General features: G+C 57.7%; 1 protein-coding gene across 1 annotated transcript; it reads left to right on the forward strand.

Annotated features, from left to right (window-relative positions):
* The first annotated feature begins 106 nt into the window (after positions 1-106).
* On the forward strand, positions 107-17,479 carry FUZ (fuzzy planar cell polarity protein). Its single transcript, XM_086871663.1, has 11 exons — positions 107-519; positions 603-724; positions 1,829-1,907; positions 3,329-3,397; positions 3,969-4,073; positions 5,524-5,751; positions 8,581-8,676; positions 10,065-10,147; positions 11,403-11,461; positions 12,905-12,997; positions 15,502-17,479. Exons 1-11 carry the CDS (start codon positions 430-432, stop codon positions 15,666-15,668), a joined length of 1,191 nt encoding a protein of 396 aa, XP_086727789.1. The 5' UTR covers positions 107-429; the 3' UTR covers positions 15,669-17,479.
* The last annotated feature ends 1,573 nt before the right edge of the window (positions 17,480-19,052 follow it).

Genomic DNA, 19,052 nt, shown 5'->3' on the forward strand with positions numbered 1-19,052 from the left:
TCCCGCCTGACTGTTGCCGGGGCAACCGCGCTTTAACCAATCACGTTGCAGAGGAAGCTTCGCCCCTCCTCCGTTGCCGCGGCAACCGCTCATCGACCAATCGCGTTGCGGGGAAGCCCCGCCCTTCCCGCCGTTGCCGCAGCAACCGGGCTTTAACCAATGGCGTTGCAGCAAAAGCCCCGCCACGCCCCACCGTTGCCGGGGCAACCGCGGCGCTCCCGGCGTGCCCCGCGCGGGCCATGGCGGCGAACGGCGGGAACTGAGCTGAGGCCGCGGCGGGCGCTGAGGGGCGGGACAGGGAGGCGGGGCTTAAGAGGGCGGGAATCTAAAAGGGGCGTGGTTTAGAAGGGTGTGGCAGCGGGTGGGGCTTAGGGGCGGGGCTTAACGGAGAAAAGGGGCGTGTCCTGAGGGGAAAAAGGGGGCGTGCCCATGCCCGAGGATGAGGAGGGCGCCCCCTGCCTGCTGTGCCTGGCCACGGCCAGCGGGCTCCCCCTGTTCTGCCGCCCGCCCCGCCCCCAGGTGAGGCCACGCCCCTTTTACCCCTCCCCATGTGACCCTTGACCCCTGCCCCCCATCACGTGACCTTTGACCCCGCCCCCCAGGTCCCGTTCTCATTGGTCGGGGCCCTGCACGGGGTTCACCTGTTCGGGGCGGTGGAGGGGGCGGAGCTTCGGGAGGCGGCCACGCCCACTGCGCACGTGACCTGGGCAAACTACGGCAACAGGTGAGGGTCAGACGGGGTCAGGGGGGAATTTTGGGCGAATTTTGGGGGAATTTTGAGGATTTTTGGGGATTTGGGGGAAAATTTTGGGGAGTTTGGGGAAAATTTGAGGATTTTTGAGAATTTCGAGGGAATTTGAGGGGATTTGGGAGGGATTCGGGGAATTTTTGGGGAAAATTTGGGGATTTTTGAAGATTTTCAGGGATGTTGATGATTTTTTTTGGGATTTTGAGGGGATTTTGGGGGATTTTGGGGAAATTTTGGGGGATTTGGGGAAAATTTGAGGATTTTTGAGGATTTCGAGGGAATTTGAGGGGATTTGGGAGGGATTCGGGGAATTTTGGGGGGAATTTGGGGGGAATTTTTGGTGAATTTGGGGGGATTTTGGAGAATTTGGGGATTTTTGAAGATTTTTGGGGATTTTGAGGGAATTTGGGGGAAATTTGGGGATTTTGATGTTTTTTTTGGGATTTTGAGGGGATTTGGGGGGAATTTTGGGGAAATTTTTGGTGAATTTGGGGGAATTTTGGAGAATTTGGGGATTTTTGAAGAGTTTTGGGGATTTTGAGGCGATTTGGGGGGAATTTTGGGGTCATTTTGAGGAATTTTGGGGTCATTTTGAGGAATTTTGGGGTCATTTTAAGTAATTTTGAGGAAATTTGAGGAATTTTGGGGTCATTTTGAGGAATTTGGGGTCATTTTGAGGAATTTTGGGTCATTTTGGGGAATTTTGGGGTCATTTTGGGGTCATTTTGAGGAACTTTGGGGTCATTTTGAGAAATTTTGGGTCATTTTGGGTCATTTTGAGGAATTTTGGGGTCATTTTAAGTAATTTTGAGGAAATTTGAGGAATTTTGGGGTCATTGTGAGGAATTTTGGGTCATTTTGGTGTCATTTTGGGGAATTTGGGGTCATTTTGAGGAATTTTGGGTCATTTTGGGTCATTTTGAGGAATTTTGGGTCATTTTGGGGTCATTTTGAGGAATTTTGGGGTCATTTTGAGGAATTTGGGGTCATTTTGAGGAATTTTGGGGTCATTTTGGGGAATTTGAGGTCATTTTGGGGAATTTGGGGTCATCTGGAGTGAATTTTGGCGGGAATTTGCAGCATCTCCCTGATCCTGCTCGGCCCCGCCCCCCCCGGCCCCGCCCCCACCCGGATCCTCGACTCCGCCTTCGGCGCCATGGTGAGACCCCGCCCCCTCCCAGTATGGACCAGTATGGCCCCAGTGTTCCCAGTACGGAGCGCTGCCCCTCCCCCCACCCCAGCATGAACCAGCACGCAACTCCCAGTTTGTCCCAGTTCAATCCCAGTTTGTCCCAGTTCAATCCCAGTTTGTCCCGGTTCATCCCAGTTCAATCCCAGTTTGTCCCGGTTCATCCCAGTTCAATCCCAGTTTGTCCCAGTTCAATCCCAGTTTGTCCCAGTCCATCCCAGTTCATCCCAGTTTGTCCCAGTTCAATCCCAGTTTATCCCAGTTCAATCCCAGTTTGTCCCGGTTCATCCCAGTTCAATCCCAGTTTGTCCCAGTTCAATCCCAGTTCAATCCCAGTTTGTCCCGGTTCATCCCAGTTCGTCCCAGTTCAATCCCAGTTTGTCCCAGTTCAATCCCAGTTCAATCCCAGTCCATCCCAGTTTATCCCAGTTCAATCCCAGTTTATCCCAGTTCAATCCCAGTTCAATCTCAGTTTGTCCCAGTTCAATCCCAGTTTGTCCCAGTTCAATCCCAGTTCAATCCCAGTTCGTCCCAGTTCAATCCCAGTCCATCCCAGTTCAATCCCAGTCCATCCCAGTTCAATCCCAGTTCATCCCAGTCCATCCCAGTTCAATCCCAGTCCATCCCAGTCCATCCCAGTTCAATCCCAGTCCCTCCCAGTTCCTCCCAGTCCATCCCAGTCCATCCCAGTTCATCCCAGTTTGTCCCAGTTCAATCCCAGTCCATCCCAGTCCATCCCAGTTCAATCCCAGCCCATCCCAGTTCGTCCCAGTCCATCCCAGTTCAATCCCAGTTCAATCCCAGTTCAATCCCAGTCCATCCCAGTTCCTCCCAGTCCATCCCAGTTCATCCCAGTCCAATCCCAGTCCATCCCAGTCCCTCCCAGTCCATCCCAGTCCATCCCAGTTCAATCCCAGTCCATCCCAGTTCAATCCCAGTCCATCCCAGTCCCTCCCAGTCCATCCCAGTCCCTCCCAGTCCATCCCAGTTCAATCCCAGTCCATCCCAGTTCATCCCAGTCCATCCCAGTCCATCCCAGTTCAATCCCAGTCCATCCCAGTTCATCCCAGTCCATCCCAGTCCATCCCAGTTCAATCCCAGTCCATCCCAGTTCAATCCCAGTCCATCCCAGTCCATCCCAGTTCAATCCCAGTTTGTCCCAGCCCCATTCCCAGTCCCCCCGTGCCCCCAGCCCCATTCCCAGCCCCATTCCCAGTGCCCCCAGCCCCTCTCCCAGTGCTCCCCAGTTCCATCCCAGTCCATCCCAGTGCTCCCAGCCCCTCCCAGTCCCTCTCCCAGTCCCTCCCAGTCCCTCCCAGTCCCTCTCCCGGTCCCTCCCAGTCCATCCCAGTCCCTCTCCCAGTCCCTCCCAGTCCATCCCAGTCCCGCAGGTGCTGGTGCTGGGCTTGGATGAGCTGGTGCCCGTCCGCAACGTGGAGCGGCTCAAGCGCGACCTGAGGGTGAGGAGGGGTCCCGGGGGGTCCTGGGGGGGTCCCAGAGGGGTTTTGGGGGGTCCTGAGGGGATTTGGGGGGTCCTGGGGGGATTTGGGGGGTCCTGGGGGGGTCCTGGGTGGGTTTTGAGGGGTCTTGGAGGAGTTTTGGAGGGTCCCAGAGAGGTTTTCGGGAACCTGGAGAGGATTTTGGGGTCCTGGATGGGATTTGGGGGGTCCTGGGGGGGTTTGGGGCGACCTGGGTGGGTTTGGGGGGGCCCCAGAGAGGTTTGGGGGGGTCCCAGAGGGGTTTTGGGGGTCCTGGGGAGATTTGGGGGGTCCTGGGGGGATTTGGGGGGTTTTGGGGGGTCCCAGAAGGATTTGGGCATCCTGGAGAGGTTTGGGGGGGTCCTGGAGGGGATTTGAGGGGTCCAGGGGGTATTTGGGGGGTCCTGGGTGGGTTTTGGGGGGTCCTGGGGGGTATTTGGGGGGTCCCGGGTGGGTTTTGGGGGGTCCTGGGGGGTATTTGGGGGGTATTTGGGGGGTCCCGGGGGGTATTTGGGTGTTTTTGGGGGGTCCCAGCTGTGCCCCCCTCCCCCAGAGCTGTTTCGCTCTCATTGACGCCCTCCTCAAACCCCAATGGGGCTGGGGGCTGGGCCCCCCCTGCTGCCCCCTCCCCCCGGCCACGCCCCGCGACGCCCTGCAGGTGAGACCCCTCCCCAAATTCCCCGAATCACCCCCAAAACCCACCCTGGGACCCCCAAATCCCCCCAAAATCCACCCTGGGACCCCCAAATCCCCCCAAAATCCACCCTGGGACCCCCAAAATCCACCCAAATCCCCCCCAGATCCACCCCTGGGACCCCCAAATCCCCCCCCAGGACCCCCAGAATTCCCTCAGGACCCCAAATTCATCCCTGGAACCCCCAAATCCCCCCTAAATCCCCTCCTGGGACCCCCAAATCCCCCCAAAATCCACCCTGGGACCCCCAAATCCCCTCCTGGGACCCCCAAATCTCCCCCTGGGACCCTCAAATCCCCCCCAGGACCCCCAAATCCCCCCCAGGACCCCCAGAGTTCCCCCAGGACCCCTCTGGGGATGGTTCCAGTGATTTGGGGAGGGGTCTCCACAATTTGGGGAGGGGTCTCCATATATTGGGGGTGGTTCCCACGATTTGGGGAGGGGTCTCAGGGGGTTCTGCAGTGATTTGGGGAGGGGTCCCCATAATTTGGGGAGGGGTCTCCATGCTTTAACCATCACTCCCACAATTTGGGGAGGGGTCCCCCAACCTTTCCCCTCCCCCCCTCCCAAATTTGGGTGGGGGTCTCTCACTGACCCCTCCCCCCCTCCCCCAATTTGGGTGGGGGTCTCTCACTGACCCCTCCCCCATTTCAGGGGTCCCTCAATGACCCCTCCCCCCCCTCCCCAATTTGGGTGGGGGTCCCTCACTGACCCCTCCCCCTCTCCCCAATTTGGGTGGGGGTCTCTCACTGACCCCTCCCCCAATTTGGGTGGGGGTCCCTCCCTGACCCCTCCCCAATTTGGGTGGGGGTCTCTCACTGACCCCTCCCCCCTCCCCCAATTTGGGTGGGGGTCCCTCACTGACCCCTCCCCCCTCCCCAATTTGGGTGGGGGTCCCTCGCTGACCCCTCCCCCCTCCCCAATTTGGGTGGGGGTCCCTCACTGACCCCTCCCCCCTCCCCCAATTTGGGTGGGGGTCCCTCACTGACCCCTCCCCCATTTCGGGGGTCCCTCCCCCCTCCCCAATTTGGGTGGGGGTCCCCACTGACCCCTCCCCAATTTGGGTGGGGGTCTCTCACTGACCCCTCCCCCATTTCAGGGGTCCCTCACTGACCCCTCCCCCCTCCCCAATTTGGGTGGGGGTCCCCCAACCTTTCCCCTCCCCCCTCCCCAATTTGGGTGGGGGTCCCCACTGACCCCTCCCCAATTTGGGTGGGGGTCCCTCACTGACCCCTCCCCCCCTCCCCAATTTGGGTGGGGGTCCCTCACTGACCCCTCCCCCCCTCCCCAATTTGGGTGGGGGTCTCTCCCTGACCCCTCCCCCCTCCCCAATTTGGGTGGGGGTCTCTCCCTGACCCCTCCCCCCCTCCCCAATTTGGGTGGGGGTCTCTCCCTGACCCCTCCCCTCCCCCAGGAGCGGCTGCAGCGTTTCGCGGGGGCGGCGCAGACGGATTTGGGCTGCCTCTATTTTGGGTCTGGGGGCTTCGGGGGGTCTCTGCTGGGCACCCCCCGCTGGGGGGCGCTGCCGGGCGCTGACTCCGCCCCCCTGCGCGCGCTGCTGGTGACGTCATCGGGGGCAGCCAATGGGAAGGGCCCGGCGGCGCGGGACCTGCCGGTGTTCCTGCCCAATAGCAGCCCGCAGGTGAGGTCACGTGATCGCAGCACTGGCCCCGCCCCCCCGAAACTGACCCCAAAATCACCCGAAACTGGCCCAAAACTGACCCCAAAACTGACCCAAAACTGACCCCAAAATCACTGGAAATTGACCCAAAACTGACCCCAAAATTACCTGAAATTGACTCAAAACTGACCCCAAAATCACCCAAAATTGACCCCAAAATCACCCAAAACTGACCCAAAACTGACCCCAAAATCACCCGAAACTGACCCAAAACTGACCCCAAAATCACTGAAAATTGACCCAATTCTGACCCCAAAATTACCCAAAACTGACCCCAAAATCACCCAAAATTGACCCAAGACTGACCCCAAAATTACCCAAAACTGACCCAAAACTGACCCCAAAACCACCCAAAACTGACCCCAAAATTACCCAAAACTGACCCCAAAATCACTGGAAATTGACCCAAAACTGGCCCGAAACTGATCTCAAAATTACCCAAAATTGACCCCAAACTGACCCCAAAATTACCCAAAATTGACCCCAAAACCACCCAAAAATGACCCAAAAATCACCTGAAATTGACCCAAAACTGGCCCGAAACTGATCTCAAAATTACCCAAAAATGGCCCAAAAATGACCCCAAAATTACCCAAAACTGACCCCAAAACCACCCAAAACTGACCCAAAACTCCCCCAAAACTGCCCCAAACTCCCCCAAATTCCCCCCAAATTGCCCCAAAACTCCCCCAAATTCCCCCAAATTTCCCTAAATTCCCCCAAAATTGCCCCAAACTCCCCCCAAATTTCCTAAAACTCCCCCAAACTGCCCAAACTCCCCCCAAATTTTCCCCAAATTCCCCCAAAACTGTCCCAAAACTGTCCCAAAATTCCCCAAATTCCCCCAAAATTGCCCCAAACTCCCCCAAATTTCCCCAAATTCCCCCCCAAAAGCCCCAAATTCCCCCCAAAAATCCCCAAATTTTCCCCAAAATTCCCCCAAATTCCCCCAAAACTCCCCCAAAACTGACCCCAAAGTGCCCCAAACTCCCCCAAAACTCCCCCAAAACTGACCCAAAACTCCCCAAATTCCCCCAAAAAGCCCCAAACTCCCCCAAATTTCCCCAAATTCCCCCCCAAAAGCCTGAAATTCCCCCCAAAAATCCCCAAATTTTCCCCAAATTCCCCCAAATTTCCCCAAAACTCCCCCAAAACTGACCCCAAAGTGCCCCAAATTCCCCCCAAATTTCCCCAAACTCCCCCAAATTCCCCCAAAATTGCCCCAAACACCCCCAAATTTCCCCAAACTCCCCCAAATTTCCCCAAATTCCCCCCCAAAAGCCCGAAATTCCCCCCAAATTCCCCCAAATTTCCTAAAACTCCCCCAAAAAGCCCCAAACTCCCCCAAATTTCCCCAAATTCCCCCCAAAAGCCTGAAATTCCCCCCAAAAATCCCCAAATTTTCCCCAAATTGCCCCAAACACCCCCAAATTTCCCCAAACTCCCCCAAATTTCCCCAAATTCCCCCCCAAAAGCCTGAAATTCCCCCCAAAAATCCCCAAATTTTCCCCAAATTCCCCCAAATTTCCCCAAAACTCCCCCAAAACTGACCCCAAAGTGCCCCAAACTCCCCCAAAACTGACCCAAAACTCCCCAAATTCCCCCAAAAAGCCCCAAACTCCCCCAAATTTCCCCAAATTCCCCCCCAAAAGCCCAAAATTCCCCCCAAAAATCCCCAAATTTTCCCCAAATTCCCCCAAATTTCCCCAAATTTCCCCCAAAACTGCCCCCAAACTCCCCCAAATTCCCCCCAAACTCCCCCAAACTCCCCCAAATTCCCCCAAAATTGCCCCAAACACCCCCAAATTTCCCCAAACTCCCCCAAATTTCCCCAAATTCCCCCCCAAAAGCCCGAAATTCCCCCCAAAAATCCCCAAATTTTCCCCAAATTCCCCCAAATTTCCCCAAAACTGCCCCAAAACTCCCCAAAACTCCCCAAATTCCCCCAAAATTGCCCCAAATTTCCCCAAAACTCCCCCAAAACTGACCCAAACCTCCCCAAATTCCCCCAAAATTGCCACAAATTCCCCCAAATTTCCCCAAACTCCCCCCAAATTTCCCCAAACTCCCCCCCAAAAGCCCGAAATTCCCCCCAAAAATCCCCAAATTTTCCCCAAATTCCCCCAAATTTCCCCAAAACTGCCCCAAAACTCCCCAAAACTCCCCAAATTCCCCCAAAATTGCCCCAAATTTCCCCAAAACTCCCCCAAAACTGACCCAAACCTCCCCAAATTCCCCCAAAATTGCCCCAAATTCCCCCAAATTTCCCCAAACTCCCCCCAAATTTCCCCAAACTCCCCCCCAAAAGCCCGAAATTCCCCCCAAAAATCCCCAAATTTTCCCCAAATTCCCCCAAATTTCCCCAAAACTGCCCCAAAACTCCCCAAAACTCCCCAAATTCCCCCAAAATTGCCCCAAATTTCCCCAAAACTCCCCCAAAACTGACCCAAACCTCCCCAAATTCCCCCAAAATTGCCCCAAATTCCCCCAAATTTCCCCAAACTCCCCCCCAAAAGCCCGAAATTCCCCCCAAATTCCCCCAAATTTCCCCAAAATTGCCCCAAACTCCCCCAAATTTCCCCAAACTCCCCCAAATTTCCCCAAATTCCCCCCCAAAAGCCCGAAATTCTCCCCAAAAATCCCAAAATTCCCCCAAAACTCCCCCAAAACTGACCCCAAAGTGCCCCAAACTCCCCCAAAACTGCCCCAAACTCCCCCAATTTTCCCGAAATTTCCCAATTTCCCCCAATTTTCCCGAAATGCCCAGAATTTGCCCCATTTCCCCCGCAGGTCCCTCACCGGCTGCTGCTGCTGCGGCTGCGGCCGGGGGCGCTGCTGGCTCTGCTCTGCGGCCCCCGCCCCTCCCTGCAGCTCCTGCTCGCTCAGGTCAGCGCTGGAAGGGTTAATTTGGGGAGGGGGCTGCCCCAAATCCCCCTCCTCGAATTGTAAATATCTGAATTCCTAAAGATTCCTCAAAAAAATGGCACAAAACGGGCCAGAAGTGACACAAAACTGGGCGAAAGTGCCTCAAACTGACCCAAAGTGACCCAAATTGACACAAAACTGACCCAAAACTGACCCAAACTGACCCAAACTGACCCAAAATTGATCCAAAACTGACCCAAAGTGACCCAAAGTGACCCAAAGTGACCCAAAATTGACCCAAAGTGACCCAAAATGACCCAAATTGACACAAAACGGACCAAAAGTGACCCAAAAGTGACCCAAAACTGACCCAAAGTGACCCAAATTGACACAAAACTGACCCAAAACTGACCCAAAGTGACCCAAATTGACACAAAACTGACCCAAAGTGACCCAAAACTGGCCAAAAGTGCCTCAAAGTGACCCAAAACAGACCCCAAACTGACCCAAAGTGACCCAAATTGACACAAAACTGCCCCAAAGTGACCCAAACTGCCCCAAAGTGACCCAAAGTGACCCAAACTGACTCAAAACTGACCCAAAGTGACCCAAAACTGACCAAAAGTGACCCAAAACTGACCAAAAGTGACCCAAAACTGACCCAAAGTGACCCAAAAGTGCCTCAAAGTGACCCAAAGTGACCCAAAGTGACCCAAAGTGACCCAAAACTGACCCAAAGTGACCCAAAGTGACCCAAACTGACCCAAACTGACCCAAAGTGACCCAAATTCCCCCAAACTCCCCCAAAACTGCCCCAAAACTTCCTCAAATTCCCTCAAAACTGCCCCAAACCACCCCAAAATCCATCCCTGAACCCCCAAAATCCCCCTCCCCCACCCCAAAATCTCCTCCCCCACCCCAAAATCTCCTCCCCCACCCCAAAATCTGTCCCCTCCCCCCTAAATCTGTCCCCCCAAAAATCCCCCTCCCCCCAAATCCCCTCCCCCACCCCCAAATCCGTCCCCTCCCCCTCCCCAAAATCCCCCAAACCCCCCAAAATCCCCTCCCCCACCCCCAAATCCCCCTCCCCCACCCCCAAATCCGTCCCCTCCCCCTCCCCAAAATCCCCCTCCCCCCCAAAATCCCCCTCCCCCACCCCCAAATCCATCCCTGACCCCCCCCCAAATCCATCCCTGACCCCCCCAAATCTCCCAAATCCCCCTCCCCCACCCCCAAATCCATCCCTGACCCCCCCAAATCCCCTCCCCCACCCCCAAATCCATCCTTGACCCCCCCAAATCCCCCCAAAATCCCCTCCCCCACCCCCAAATCCCCTCCCCCACCCCCAAAATCCCCTCCCCCACCCCCCGAATCCCCTCCCCCACCCAGGACCCCTCCCCTCCCCCCAGCTCGTGCCCCATTTTTGGGGTCCCGTCCTGGAGCAGCTCCGGGGCTGCCCCCGCCCCCCCCCGCTGCCCCCCGAGGTGCTGGGGTGAGTCTGGGGGAGACCCCCGAATTTGGGGAGGGGGATTTGGGGAGGGAACCCTGAATTTGGGGAGGGGGATTTGGGGAGGGACCCCCGAATTTGGGGAGGGGGATTCGGGGAGGGAACCCCCGATTTGGGGAGGGGGATTCGGGGAGGGACCCCCCAATTTGGGGAGGGGGATTTGGGGAGGGAGCCCCCGATTTGGGGAGGGGGATTTGGGGAGGGAGCCCCCGATTTGGGGAGGGGGATTTGGGGAGGGAGCCCCCGATTTGGGGAGGGGGATTCGGGGAGGGAGCCCCCGATTTGGGGAGGGGGATTCGGGGAGGGAGCCCCCGATTTGGGGAGGGGGATTTGGGGAGGGAACCCCAAATTTGGGGAGGGGGATTTGGGGAGGGAACCCTGAATTTGGGGAGGGGGATTCGGGGAGGGAACCCTGAATTTGGGGAGGGGGATTTGGGGAGGGACCCCCCGATTTGGGGAGGGGGATTTGGGGAGGGACCCCCCGATTTGGGGAGGGGTCTGAGCCAATGGAAAGTCCTGAAGCCCTTTTATTTGGGGAGGGGGTTTTGGGGAGGGACCCCCCGATTTGGGGAGGGGGATTTGGGGAGGGAACCCCCGAATTTGGGGAGGGGTCTGAACCTATGGGAGGCCCTGAACCCCCTTTATTTGGGGAGGGGGATTTGGGGAGGGACCCCCGAATTTGGGGAGGGGGATTTGGGGAGGGACCCCCCAAATTTGGGGAGGGGGATTTGGGGGAGGGAACCCCCAATTTGGGGAGGGGGCTGAAGGTGTGAGAGGCCCTGAACCCCCTGTTTTGGGGAGGGGGATTTGGGGAGGGACCCCCCAATTTGGGGAGGGGGTCCAAACCTATGGGAGGCCCTGAACCCCTTTTATTTGGGGAGGGGGATTTGGGGAGGGACCCCCAATTTGGGGAGGGGGATTTGGGGAGGGACCCCCCGAATTTGGGGAGGGGGCTGAATGAATGAGAGGTCCCGAACCCCTTTATTTGGGGAGGGGGATTTGGGGAGGGACCCCCCGAATTTGGGGAGGGGGCTGAATGAATGAGAGGTCCTGAACCCCTTTATTTGGGGAGGGGGATTTGGGGAAGGACCCCCCAATTTGGGGAGGGGTCTGAAGGTGTGTCCCTTTTATTTGGGGAGGGGGCTTTTGGGGAGGGACCCCCCAATTTGGGGAGGGGGATTTGGGGAGGGACCCCCCAATTTGGGGAGGGGTCCCCAAGTTCTTTCCCCCCCCCCCCCAGGTACCTCCTGATCCATCGGGGCCAGACCCAGAGCGGGGTCGCCAAAGGGGCGGGGCAGGGTAGGAGACCCCTCCCCAAAAACCCTGAGCCCCCTCCCCAAAATCCCCCCAAATCCCCCCAAAATCCCCTGAGCCCCCTCCCCAAAATCCCCCCAAAATCCCCCCAAAATCCCCCCAAAAACCCTGAGCCCCCTCCCCAAATTCCCCCAAATCCCCCGAGCCCCCTCCCCAAATTCCCCCCAAAAACCCTGAGCCCCCTCCCCAAATTCCCCCTAAAATCCCCGAGCCCCCTCCCCAAATTCCCCCCAAAATCCCCACAAAATCCCCTGAGCCCCCTCCCCAAAATCCCCCCAAAAACCGCCGAGCCCCCTCCCCAAATTCCCAAATCCCCCCAAAACCCCAAAATCACCGAGCCCCCTCCCCAAATTCCCAAAATTCCCCCCAAAATCAGCGAGCCCCCTCCCCAAATTCCCAAAATCCCCCCAAAATCCCCCCAAAAAACCCCAAAACCCCCAAAACCCCCAAACCCCCTCCCCAAATTCCCAAAATCCCCCAAAATCACCGAGCCCCCTCCCCAAATTCCCAAAATCCCCCCAAAATCCCCCCAAAACCCCCGAGCCCCCTCCCCAAATTCCCCCCAAAATTCCCCCCAAAATCCCTGAGCCCCCTCCCCAAAGTCCCAAAATCCCCCCAAAACCCCAAAATCACCGAGCCCCCTCCCCAAATTCCCAAAATCCCCCGAGCCCCCTCCCCAAATTCCCAAATCCCCCCAAAACCCCAAAATCACCGAGCCCCCTCCCCAAATCCCCCCAAAATCCCCCCCAAAAACCCCGAGGCCCCTCCCCAAATTCCCAAAATCCACCAAAATCCCCTGAGCCCCCTCCCCAAATCCCCCCAAAATCCCCTCTAAATCCCCCCAAAAACCCCTGAGCCCCCTCCCCAAATTCCCAAAATCCACCAAAATCCCCCCAAAAAACCCCAAAATCCCCCCAAATCCTCCCAAGTCACCGAGCCCCCTCCCCAAATTCCCAAAAACCCCCAAAACCCCTGAGCCCCCTCCCCAAATTACCAAAATCCCCCAAAATCCCCCCAAAAACCCCGAGCCCCCTCCCCAAATCCCCCCCAAATCCCCTGAGCCCCCTCCCCAAATTCCCAAAATCCCCCCCAAAATCCCCGAGCCCCCTCCCCAAATTCCCAAATCCCCCCAAAATCCCCCCAAAAAACCCCCAAAACCCCAAAACCTGACCTCTGACCCCACCCCAAACCCCTCAAAACCCCCGAGCCCCCTCCCCAAATTCCCAAAACCCCCGAGCCCCCTCCCCAAATTCCCAAAATCTCCCCAAAATCCCCTCAAAAACCCCCCAAAAATCCTTTCAAATTCGCTCCAAACCCCCCCAAAAAAACCCCAAAAAAACCCCAAAAAATTTTGGGGACCCCCCCGTTTTTCTGGGGACCCCTCCCCGATTTTTTGGGGACCCCTCCCCGATTTTTGGGGCCCCCCAGGAGGGTCTCTGCCCCCCCATCTCCGAGCTGACGCCCTCCGGAAGCTGCGGAAGCTCCTGGCCCCCCGATACTGCCCCGAGCTGGGGGGCAGGGGTGAGTGAGGGGGGGGGAAATGGGGGGCTGGGGTCCCCGAGGGGATTTGGGGGGGGCTGGGGGGGTGATTTTGGGGGGGCTGGGGGGTGATTTAGGGGGTCTGGGGGTGATTTAGGGGGTCTGGGGGTGATTTGGGGGGGCTGGGGGTGCTCCAGGGGATGATTTTGGGGGTCTGGGGGGTGATTTTGGGGTCTGGGGGGTGATTTTGGGGTCTGGGGGGTGATTTGGGGGTCTGGGGGTGCTCGGGGGGGGGATTTTGGGGGTCTAGGGGGTGATTTTGGGGGGTCTGGGGGGTGATTTGGGGGGCTGGGGGGTGATTTGGGGGCTGGGGGTGCTCCAGGAGGTGATTTGGGGGTCTGGGGGGTGTCTGGGGGGTGATTTGGGGGGCTGGGGGGTGATTTGGGGGCTGGGCGTGCTCCAAGGGGTGATTTTGGGGGGCTTTGGGGGGGGCTGGGGGGTGATTTGGGGGGCTGGGGGTGCTCCAGGGGGGGATTTGGGGGTCTGGGGGGTGTCTGGGGGGTGATTTGGGGGGCTGGGGGTGCTCGGGGGGGGATTTTGGGGGTCTAGGGGGTGATTTTGGGGGGTCTGGGGGATGATTTTGGGGGGCTGGGGGTGATTTGGGGGTGTGGGGGTGCTCGGGGGGGTGATTTAGGGGGTCTGGGGGGTGATTTGGGGGGGCTGGGGGTGCTCCAGGGGATGATTTTGGGGGTCTGGGGGGTGATTTGGGGGTCTGGGGGTGATTTGGGGGTGTGGGGGTGCTCGGGGGGGTGATTTAGGGGGTCTGGGGGGTGATATTGGGGGGGTCTGGGGGTGATTTTGGGGGGCTGGGGGATGATTTGGGGGTCTGGGGGTGCTCCAAGGGGTGATTTAGGGGGTCTGGGGGGTGATTTGGGGGTCTGGGGGTGTCTGGGGGGTGATTTGGGGGGCTAAGGGATGATTTGGGGGGCTGGGGGTGCTCAGTGGGGTGATTTTGGGGGGCTGGGGAGGGTTTGGGGGGGCACTTGGGGGTCTGGGGGTGCTCCAAGGGGTGATTTGGGGGTCTGGGGGTGTCTGGGGGGTGATTTTGGGGGTCTGGGGGTGCTCCAGGGGGGGATTTGGGGGTCTGGGGGTGTCTGGGGGGTGATTTTGGGGGTCTGGGGGTGCTCCAGGGGGGGGGATTTTGGGGGGTCTGGGGGAGATTTGGGGGTGTGGGGGTGCTCGGGGGGGTGATTTAGGGGGTCTGGGGGGTGATTTTGGGGGGCTGGGGGGGTGATTTGGGGGGTCTGGGGGTGCTCGGGGGGGTGATTTTGGGGGTCTGGGGAGGGTTTGGGGGTCTGGGGGTGCTCAATGGGGTGATTTTGGGGGTCTGGGGGTGATTTGGGGGGTCTGGGGGGTGATTTGGGGGGGTCTGGGGGGTGATTTTGGGGGGCTGGGGGTGCTCCAGGGGGTGATTTGGGGGTCTGGGGGTGTCTGGGGGGTGATTTGGGGGGTCTGGGGGGTGATTTTGGATGTCTGGGGGGGGTAATTTGGGGGTCTGGGGGTGATTTGGGGGGCTGGGGGTGTCTGGGGGGTGATTTTGGGGGGCTGGGGGTGCTCAGTGGGTGATTTGGGGGGGCTGGGGGTGATTCGGGGGTCTGGGGGTGTCTGGGGGGTGATTTGGGGGGTCTGGGGGGTGATTTGGGGGGCTGGGGAGGGTTTGGGGGGGCACTTGGGGATCTGGGGGTGTCTGGGGGGTGATTTGGGGGCTGGGGGTGCTCCAAGGGGTGATTTTGGGGGCTGGGGGGGTCTGGGGGTGATTTTGGGGTACAGTCTGATTTTGGGGTGCCCCCAGGAGCCCCCCCGGGCTCAGGCTGTGTTCCAGGGGGGATTTTGGGGATTTTGGGGTACACAATAATTTTGGGGTGCCCCCCAGGGAGCCCCCCCGGGCTCAGGCTGTGTCACAGGGGGGATTTTGGGGTACAGTCTGATTTTGGGGTACAGTCTGATTTTGGGGTGCCCCCAGGGTGCCCCCCCCGGGCTCAGGCTGTGTTCCAGGGGGGGTTTTGGGGTACACAATAATTTTGGGGTGCCCCCAGGGTGCCCCCCCGGGCTCAGGCTCTGTTACAGGAGGGGTTTGATGAGGTTTTGGGGTACAGTCTGATTTTGGGGTGCCCCCAGGGAGCCCCCCCGGGCTCAGGCTGTGTTCCAGGGGGGGTTTTGGGGTACAGTCTGATTTTGGGGTGCCCCCAGGGTGCCCCCCCGGGCTCAGGCTGTGTCACAGGGGGGGTTTTGGGGTACACAATAATTTTGGGGTGCCCCCAGGGTTGCACAGGGGGGGTTTTGGGGATTTTGGGGTACACAATAATTTTGGGGTGCCCCCAGGGTGCCCCCCCGGGCTCAGGCTGTGTTCCAGGGGGGGTTTTGGGGATTTTGGGGTACACAGTAATTTTGGGGTGCCCCCCAGGGTGCCCCCCCGGGCTCAGGCTGTGTCACAGGGGGGGTTTGATGAGGTTTTGGGGTACAGTCTGATTTTGGGGTGCCCCCAGGGTGCCCCCCCGGGCTCAGGCTGTGTTACGTCTCGCTGCCCACCCACACCGGCTGCTGCCTGCTCCGGCCCGAGCTGCTGCTGCTGCTGCTGCTGCCCCCCGGGACCCCCCGGGACCCCCTGAACCCCACGGCAATGAGGGTGCTGAGCGTGCTGGGCTGTGCCTGAGACCCCCCAAAATCACCCCAAAATCACCCCAAAAATCACCCCCGGGACCCCCCGGGACCCCCTGAACCCCACGGCAATGAGGGTGCTGAGCGTGCTGGGCTGTGCCTGAGACCCCCAAAAATCACCCCTGAGACCCCCCAAAATCACCCCAAAAATCACCCCTGAGACCCCCCAAAATCACCCCCAAAAATCACCCCAAAAATCACCCCAAAATCACCCCCGGGACCCCCCGGGACCCCCTGAACCCCACGGCAATGAGGGTGCTGAGCGTGCTGGGCTGCGCCTGAGACCCCCCAAAAATCACCCCAAAAATCACCCCAAAATCACCCCTGAGACCCCCCAAAATCACCCCAAAAATCACCCCAAAAATCACCCCAAAAACCTCCCTGAGACCCCCAAAAATCACCCCAAAATCACCCCTGAGACCCCCCAAAATCACCCCCAAAAATCACCCCAAAAATCACCCCAAAATCACCCCCGGGACCCCCCAAAATCACCCCTGAGACCCCCCAAAATCACCCCAAAATCACCCCAAAAATCACCCCAAAATCACCCCAAAAATCACCCCAAATATCACCCCAAAAATCACCCCAAAATCACCCCAAAAATCACCCCAAAATCACCCCCGGGACCCCCCGGGACCCCCTGAACCCCACGGCAATGAGGGTGCTGAGTGCGCTGGGCTGCGCCTGAGACCCCCCAAAATCACCCCTGAGACCCCCCAAAATCACCCAAAAATCACCCCCAAAATCACCCCAAAATCACCCCTGAGAGGCCCCAAAATCACCCCAAAATCACCCCTGAGACCCCCAAAAATCACCCCAAAATCACCCAAAATCACCCCAAAAATCACCCCTGAGACCCCCAAAAATCACCCCAAAATCACCCCAAAAATCACCCCAAAATCACCCCAAAAATCACCCCAAAAACCTCCCTGAGACCCCCAAAAATCACCCCAAAAATCACCCCCGGGACCCCCCGGGACCCCCTGAACCCCACGGCAATGAGGGTCCTGAGCGTGCTGGGCTGTGCCTGAGACCCCCCAAAATCACCCCAAAATCACCCCAAAAACCTCCCTGAGACCCCCCGGGACCCCCTGAACCCCACGGCAATGAGGGTCCTGAGCGTGCTGGGCTGCGCCTGAGACCCCCCAAAAATCACCCCAAAATCACCCCCAAAATCACCCCAAAATCACCCCTGAGACCCCCCAAAATCACCCCAACATCACCCCTGACACCCCAAAAATCACCCCAAAAACCTCCCTGAGATCCCCAAAAATCACCCCAAAACCACCCCAAAAATCACCCCCGGGACCCCCCGGGACCCCCTCAACCCCACGGCAATGAGGGTGCTGAGTGTGCTGGGCTGCGCCTGAGACCCCCCAAAATCACCCCTGAGACCCCCCAAAATCACCCAAAAATCACCCCCAAAATCACCCCAAAATCACCCCTGAGACCCCCAAAAATCACCCCAAAATCACCCCTGAGACCCCCAAAAATCACCCCAAAATCACCCCTGAGACCCCCCAAAATCACCCCAAAAATCACCCCTGAGAGGCCCCAAAAATCACCCCAAAAATCACCCAAAAATCACCCCAAAATTCACCCCCAAAATCACCCCTGAGACCCCCCAAAATCACCCCTGAGAGCCCCCAAAAATCAACCCAAAAATAACCCCAAAAACCTCCCTGAGACCCCCCAAAGTCACCCCAAAATCACCCCTGAGAGCCCCCAAAAATCACCCAAAAATCACCCCCAAAATCACCCCAAAATCACCCCAAAAACCTCCCTGAGACCCCCCAAAATCACCCCCGGGACCCCCTCAGCCCCACGGCAATGAGGGTGCTGAGTGTGCTGGGCTGCGCCTGAGACCCCAAAAATCACCCCAAAAACCACCCCTGAGAGCCCCCAAAAATCACCCCAAAATCACCCCAAAAATCACCCCTGAGACCCCCAAAAATCACCCCAAAAATCACCCCAAAATCACCCCAAAAATCACTCCTGAGAGGCCCCAAAATCACCCCAAAAAACACCCCTGACACCCCCAAAAATCACCCCAAAATCACCCCAAAACCCCCCCTGAACCCCACGGCCCTGAGGGTCCTGAGCGCGCTGGGCTGCGCCTGAGACCCCCCAAAATCACCTCAAAAATCACCCCAAAAATCACCCCAAAAATCACCCAAAAATCACCCCAAAATCACCCCTGAGACCCCCCAAAAATCACCCCAAAATCACCCCAAAAATCACCCCTGAGAGGCCCCAAAATCACCCCCAAAATCACCCCTGAGACCCCCCAAAAATCACCCCAAAAATCACCCCCGGGACCCCCCAAAAATCACCCCTGAGACCCCCAAAAGTCACCCCAAAAACCACCCCAAAAACCACCCAAAAAAACCACCCCAAAACCCCCCCCTGAGACCCCCAAAAATCACCCCAAAAACGCCCCCGAGACCCCCAAAAATCACCCCAAACCCCCGAGAGCCCCAAAAACCACCCCAAAACCCCCCTGAGACCCCCAAAAATCACCCCAAAAATCCCCCGAGACCCCCAAAAACCACCCCAAACCCCCCGAGACCCCCCAAAACCACCCCAAACCCCCCTGAGACCCCCCAAAACCACCCCAAACCCCCCTGAGACCCCCAAAAATCACCCCAAAAATCCCCCCTGAGAGCCCCAAAAATCACCCCAAACCCCCCTGAGACCCCAAAAACCACCCCAAAAACCACCCCAAAAACCACCCCAAACCCCCCCGAGACCCCCAAAAATCCGAGACCCCCAAAACCCACCCCAAAAACGCCCCCGAGACCCCCAAAAACCACCCCAAACCCCCCGAGAGCCACGGCGCTGACCTGGAGAATTAAACGCGTTGAATTTACGGAGCTTGTTTTGGGGTGCGACGGAGAAATGTGAGGGGGGAACACGAAGGGAAAATGAGGGGGAAAGGGAGAGGAAGGTGAGGGGGAAAAAAGCAAAATTGTGAGGGGAGAAAGAGCAAAATTGTGAGGGGAAAAAGAGCAAAATTGTGAGGGGAAAAAGAGCAAAATTGTGAGGGGAAAAAGAGCAAAATTGTGAGGGGAAAAAGAGCAAAATTGTGAGGGGGAAAAGAGCAAAATTGTGAGGGGAGAAAGAGCAAAATTGTGAGGGGAGAAAGAGCAAAATTGTGAGGGGGAAAAGAGCAAAATTGTGAGGGGAAAAAAAGCAGGAATTGTGAGGGGAAAAAGCAAAATTGTGAGGGGAAAAAGAGCAAAATTGTGAGGGGGAAAAGAGCAAAATTGTGAGGGGGGAAAAAAGCAGGAATTGTGAGGGGAAAAAGCAAAATTGTGAGGGGAAAAAGAGCAAAATTGTGAGGGGAAAAAGAGCAAAATTGTGAGGGGAAAAAGAGCAA

The sequence above is a fragment of the Cyanistes caeruleus genome, chromosome 36 (genome assembly GCF_971803275.1).
Source record: "Cyanistes caeruleus chromosome 36, bCyaCae1.hap1.1, whole genome shotgun sequence".
NCBI classification, from domain to species: Eukaryota; Metazoa; Chordata; class Aves; order Passeriformes; family Paridae; genus Cyanistes; species Cyanistes caeruleus.

What these genes read in the sequence shown, in the direction of transcription:
- FUZ (XM_086871663.1), top strand. Translation starts at nt 430, where the DNA reads ATGCCCGAGGATGAGGAGGGCGCCCCCTGCCTGCTGTGCCTGGCCACG. An exon ending in GGCTCAAGCGCGACCTGAGG is followed by an intron (nt 3,398 to 3,968) that starts GTGAGGAGGGGT and finishes CCCCTCCCCCAG; the next exon opens with AGCTGTTTCGCTCTCATTGA. An exon ending in CGCCCCGCGACGCCCTGCAG is followed by an intron (nt 4,074 to 5,523) that starts GTGAGACCCCTC and finishes CCCCTCCCCCAG; the next exon opens with GAGCGGCTGCAGCGTTTCGC.